Source organism: Dendrobates tinctorius, unplaced genomic scaffold, assembly GCF_039654945.1.
Source record: "Dendrobates tinctorius isolate UK_male_01 unplaced genomic scaffold, ASM3965494v1 ptg000178l, whole genome shotgun sequence".
Taxonomy (NCBI): Eukaryota; Metazoa; Chordata; class Amphibia; order Anura; family Dendrobatidae; genus Dendrobates; species Dendrobates tinctorius.
This window is the reverse complement of record NW_027361845.1, coordinates 2160378-2165982: the sequence shown is the minus strand read 5'-3', so window position 1 is coordinate 2165982 and position 5605 is coordinate 2160378. Positions and strand designations below refer to the sequence as shown.

General features: G+C 41.4%; 1 protein-coding gene across 1 annotated transcript; it reads left to right on the top strand.

Annotated features, from left to right (window-relative positions):
- Window positions 1-210: 210 nt before the first annotated feature.
- LOC141054366 (homeobox protein siamois-like) lies at window positions 211-3626 on the top strand. The gene is made up of 3 exons (XM_073551691.1): window positions 211-535; window positions 2503-2792; window positions 3425-3626. The coding sequence occupies exons 1-3, from the start codon at window positions 211-213 to the stop codon at window positions 3584-3586; spliced, it is 777 nt and encodes a 258-aa protein (XP_073407792.1). The 3' UTR covers window positions 3587-3626.
- Window positions 3627-5605: the final 1979 nt, after the last annotated feature.

The following is a 5605-nucleotide window of genomic DNA, read 5'->3' as shown; positions in this document are numbered from 1 at the left end:
TGGACTAAATACTCTAGTGTGAACCTTGTAGACATGTCCAGGTAGGATCAAGGCCTTAAGGTGTTATCACCTCTTTTAAGTCACATCAAAGTTATTTTCTTTGTATAGCAAGATAAATTTTTGCCTTCTCCAAATGTCATGTGATTATAAAAGGAATGGAGAGTCCAGGAGAACCTCAATTCTGATCAGAGAGGCCACAGAGGAGCACACATGGAGGAGGACTCAGAGCTGGATCAAGTCATCAGCAATGCTCTGTCTCTACAGGAAGACTACCCAGATCTATACCTTCCACTGAATGACAAGAACGTGAATGTCTCGGATACACTTCCTCAAATTCCTTTAAACATGGAAGTCCAGAAGCCTCTTAACAGTTCAAGACAACTTAAGGACACCCTGGTTGAGCTTTATTCCATCCTCGGGATTCCACATGAACCTCCAATAACCAACCGTTTCAACCTCAGGAAAGACCAGTCTACATCATCCACCACTTGTCAGGATGAGCAGCCGACCAAGCAACCAACAAATGGATTTAAAAGTAAGTGTATTTTTTACCATTTCAGCTTTTTTCGTGTCTCATATATATAATTGTCACCAACATTGGCTAGAAGTTCTGGTAGTTGTAGCATGTTCATCATATATATCAAGATAGTGGTTAAGATTGAATGTGCCCACACTTTTAAAAAATATCAACCAAACTCTTTTCTGACAACTATTCCTCCCGGCCATCTATAGACATTCACGTCGGTGAAGGTGGACCCAGGCAACTATAGGCCGGTGAGTCTGACTTCTATACCAGGAAAGATCTTTGAACAAATTATTAAACAACATGTATGTCAATACCTGGATAAGAATGAAGTGATTAAACAGAGTCAGCATGGGTTTGTAACTAATAAGTCATGTCAGACTAATTTAATTTCCTTCTATGATGGTATTACTGATTGGGTGGATCAAGGAAATGCTGTAGATATAGTATATCTTGACTTCAGCAAAGCATTTGACAAAGTCTCTCATACAATCCTTATTGAAAAAATGACTAAGTATGGAATGGACAAGGCAACTGTTAGGTGGATTCATAACTGGCTTAGTGATCGGACCCAAAGAGTGGTCGTAAATGGCTGCACATCCAGTTGGAAGAATGTCTCAAGTGGGGTACCACAGGGCTCTGTCCTGGGCCCTGTATTGTTCAACATCTTTATCAACGATTTAGATGAAGGAATTGAGGGTAAACTGATTAAATTTGCTGATGACACAAAGCTAGGAGGGATAGCTAATACTAGAGAAGAGAGAGAGAGGATTCAAAAAGATTTAAATAAACTGGAGAAGTGGGCAGCAACTAACAGAATGGTTTTTAACAGGGAGAAATGCAAAGTACTACATCTGGGCAATAAAAATGAAAAAAGCATATATAGAATGGGAGGAATAGGGCTAAGTGACAGCACATGTGAAAAAGACTTGGGTATACTAATAGATCACAGACTGAATATGAGTCAACAGTGTGATGCAGCAGCAAAAAAGGCAAATGCAATTCTAGGATGTATTAACAGAAGCATACAGTCTAGATCACGTGAAGTAATTATTTCCCTCTACTCCTCTTTGGTCAGACCTCATCTGGAATATTGTGTCCAATTTTGGGCACCACATTTGAAAAAAGACATCAACAAACTGGAGCAAGTTCAGAAAAGAGCGACCAGAATGGTGACCGGTCTGCAAACCCTGTCTTATGAGGAAAGGTTGCAGGATTTGGGAATGTTTAGTTTGCAAAAGAGAAGACTGAGAGGAGACTTAATAGCTGTCTACAAATATCTAAAGGGCTGTCACATTGTAGAAGGATCAACTTTATTCTCATTTGCACAAGGAAAGACTAGAAGCAATGGGATGAAGCTGAATGGGAGGAGACACAGATTAGATATTAGAAAAAACTTTTTGACAGTTAGAGTGATCAATGAGTGGAACAGGCTGCCACGAGAAGTGGTGAGTTCTCCTTCAATGGAAGTCTTCAAACAGAGGCTGGACAGACATCTAACTGGGATGATTTAGCGAATCCTGCTTTGAGCAGGGGGTTGGACCAGATGGCCCAGGAGGTCCCTTCCAACTCTACGATTCTATGATTCTATGTTCTATGCAGTTTTTTAGGCAACTTATCTCTTCTGAGAACAGAAGACTTGGGCATGTTGAAATTCAACACACCTAACCTTCTTTTCTCAAGCGTTGGTTGGTCTTGCCAACTTTTTTTTTTACTTCAGATGATTTTGCTCTAATGTGTATGGGTTTCATAAGTGCTGTCAAATTAGTTTGGTTTTCGAAGAAACCACACAACCAGTGTTCCCCCAAATGCCCTGGCTTTAGTTGAGGTCATCAGGCTTCTTAATAACGTTTTTTATTATTTCTGTGATTGTCTTCATTGATCTTGTGCCTTGACAAACCTTCCACACCAAGAGTGGTCCACTGCCAAAATAGTCAGCTTTACTTGTAATTCTGACCACAATTGTCTTCTCCAATAAGTTGGGACTTCTGCCCGGTCATTACGTTCCTTGCCCTTCATTAACGTCTTCTACTCGTTCTCTTTTTCAGGAACATTGCCCGAAGATGAAATGGAAATGTTGAAGCGATCAAAAGAACTGAAAGAAGATCAAACCCCCTCAACATCGGGTCAGAAGTGTAGGAAAAGGACTCTTTACACCAAGCAGCAAACCATCTTCCTACAGAAGCAGTTCGATTTCAATCCATACCCCGATTACGTGAGCAGATGCTGCTTTGCCCAGGTCACCGGAATCCCCGAGCCCAGGATTCAGGTAATTATATCCCCAAATTACTTTTAATTGCCTCTTTCTATAGATAACCTGTGGACTGGTATGGCGCTATGTCTGGTATTGCAGGTCAGTACCATACACTCTGAAGGAGTTGAAATGCTATAGACACAACTTTTGGACCTTTTTCTCCATAACTAGTGCCACTCGGGCATAGTCCATGTCAGGTATTACAGCCTTCTCTTATAATACGGCAATACCGTGCTTAAAGGGATTTCCATTTAAGTTAAAGAAAAAGTTTAAAAGGTTCCACAATTTTCTTGGATTCTTTATGTTTACATTGTTTGATATTTTTAAGATCTCGGCTTACTGTCAAGTGAATTAATACACTCAGATGCTGTGTACCTGAATACAATTAGTCCTGGTCTCATTTGAGCAGTGGATATAATTACATCTCGCCTAAACAAGCGCTGCATAGCTGTCTCTAGTAGTTTGCTCCAAAGTTTCAGTCTGGGAGGGTCGAGGGTATTGATCTCATGGACCATTGTTTAGTCTGCATACAATTATATTCACTGAAGTCTTTGAAAGCCGAAGAACTTTTCGTCCATGTTAATTTAACTAATTCTGCAAATCTCTGAAGAAAAAAGACTTTTATTAATATATATATTTTTTTACAGGTCTGGTTTCAAAACCGAAGGGCAAGACACCAGACTAAATTATCCCCATCCCAGGAAGCAGGGGGCACTGTAGGGAAGCTGCTTGCAGCATGTAAGGTGTCCCAGCACCCTGAAGTCTGCAAGAATAGCTCCGCCATCCCCCCGACAGACAAGTCAGAGTAATGGGCCCCCAAGCCTGAAGAATATTCCACTAACTGGCACTTTCCAGCAGCACATCGTGACTTTGATTTTAGTGTTTCCACACCCCTTTCACTTTTATAATATTTAATTTGTATTTTTTTATTTAATGGTTTGTGAAATATTGAGTATTTTTAAAGCCTGTCATATAATATTCAATTTATGTTTAAAATTAAAAAAAATCTTATCGTACATTTCTGGTGTAGCCTGGTGAAATCATTTATTTTTTGTCCTGGGCCTCTATGCTCTCCCATTCTGGGTCCCTATATTTCTCTATCCTGGGACCATATGTTCCTCCATCCTGGGCACCTATGTTCATCGTCATGGGCCTCTATGTTCTCCCATTCTGTGCCCCTATATTTCTCTATCCTGGGGACATATGTTCCTCCATCCTGGGCACCTATGTTCCTCGTCCTGGGCCTCTATGTTCCCCCATCCTGGGCCCCTATATTTGACTGTCCTGGGACCATATGTTCCTCCATCCTGGGCCCCTATATTTCTCTGTCCTGGCCCCTATGTTCCTCCATCCTGAGCACCTATGTTCCTCCATCCTGGGCCCCTATATTTCTCTGTCCTGGGACCATATGTTCCTCCATCCTGGGCCCCTATGTTCTCCCATCCTTGGCCTATATTTCTCTGTCCTGGGACAGTATGTTCCTTCATCCTGGGCCCCTATATTTCTCTGTCCTGGGACAGTATGTTCCTTCATCCCGGGCCCCTATATTTCTCTGTCCTGGGACCATATGTTCCTCGGTCCTGGGCACCTATGTTCCTCCATCCTGGGCACCTATGTTCATCATCCTGGGCCTCTATGTTTCCCCATCCTGGGCCCCTATATTTCTCTGTCCTGGTCCTATGTTCTCCCATCCTGTGCCCCTATGTAACTCTGTCCTGGGCCCCCATGTCCACTATCCTGCGCCCACAGTGAATGCAAGAGAAAATATATATATTCTTCTTACAGTACCTCCCAGGCTGCTCGGCGTCCTCTTGCTGCATCATATCCTGTGCGGTCATTAAAATGGCCGCCGACCTATCAGAGGCTGGCAGATGACACCAGCGAGCACGGGGCAGGCAGGGTATGTTGTCACTGCCATATGCTGATTGCAACGGGCTCACTGATGTTAGCTACCGGCTACTAATAGGCCAGCAGTCATTTTAACTATGGCCGCCAGCCTATCAGAGAACACACATTCGAACTTGAAATTATATGGTATACATTATTATTATTTATTAATTTACATAATACATTATATACATTATTACATAATATAGTATATACATTAATTATAAATATTTATATTACTACAATTATTACATACATTGAAAAAAAACACAAAAATTGAGCTTAATTAAAGTTGGTATTCATGCAGCATATAAACGCTTGTTTACTTTGGCCATAAAACATTGAAAAAAACTTACAAGAAGCAAAATAAACAAAAACCCTGCTATAACTAAACAAGTAAACAGCAAAAGTGCATTTAAATAACGCAGAGTTCTTAGCAATACGATTTTTGATTAAAAAAAAAAAAAAAAGCATGAAAGCCGACTCACCATCGCCAAGGTGACCCTGACCGGGACGGTCCTACACTGTCTAATATTAAAACCTTACCATGCGTCAAAGTTGACCTCAGTGTGTGAATAAGGGCAGACAAAAGGACCAGGTCCCAACCTAAGGGCATGTGATTTACCCCTCAAGAGGGTGAGGCCACACTCCGACTTGCACAGAATGCAAAAATACAAAGAAAAAACACAAATTGAGCTTAAAGTTGGTATACATGCAGCTGCAAATCACATTAAAAGCTTCCCCAGGCTGGTGTCCTTAGGTCTGGACCTGGTCTTTTGGTACATTTATACATTATTACAATAATTATTACCGTATATACTCGAGTATAAGCCAACCCGAGTATAAGCCGGGGCACCTAATTTTGCCATGGAAAACTGGGTAACCTTATTGACTAAGCCGGGTATGTATTGCCCCCTCATCCCTGTCTTGGTATGCATGGC

Bases quoted from the DNA above. Each gene is read 5' to 3' on its own strand.
- LOC141054366 (XM_073551691.1), top strand. From the start codon at position 211: ATGGAGGAGGACTCAGAGCTGGATCAAGTCATCAGCAATGCTCTGTCT. The intron at 536-2,502 runs GTAAGTGTATTT...TTCTCCAATAAG, and splicing joins ACCAACAAATGGATTTAAAA to TTGGGACTTCTGCCCGGTCA. The intron at 2,793-3,424 runs GTAATTATATCC...ATTTTTTTACAG, and splicing joins TCCCCGAGCCCAGGATTCAG to GTCTGGTTTCAAAACCGAAG.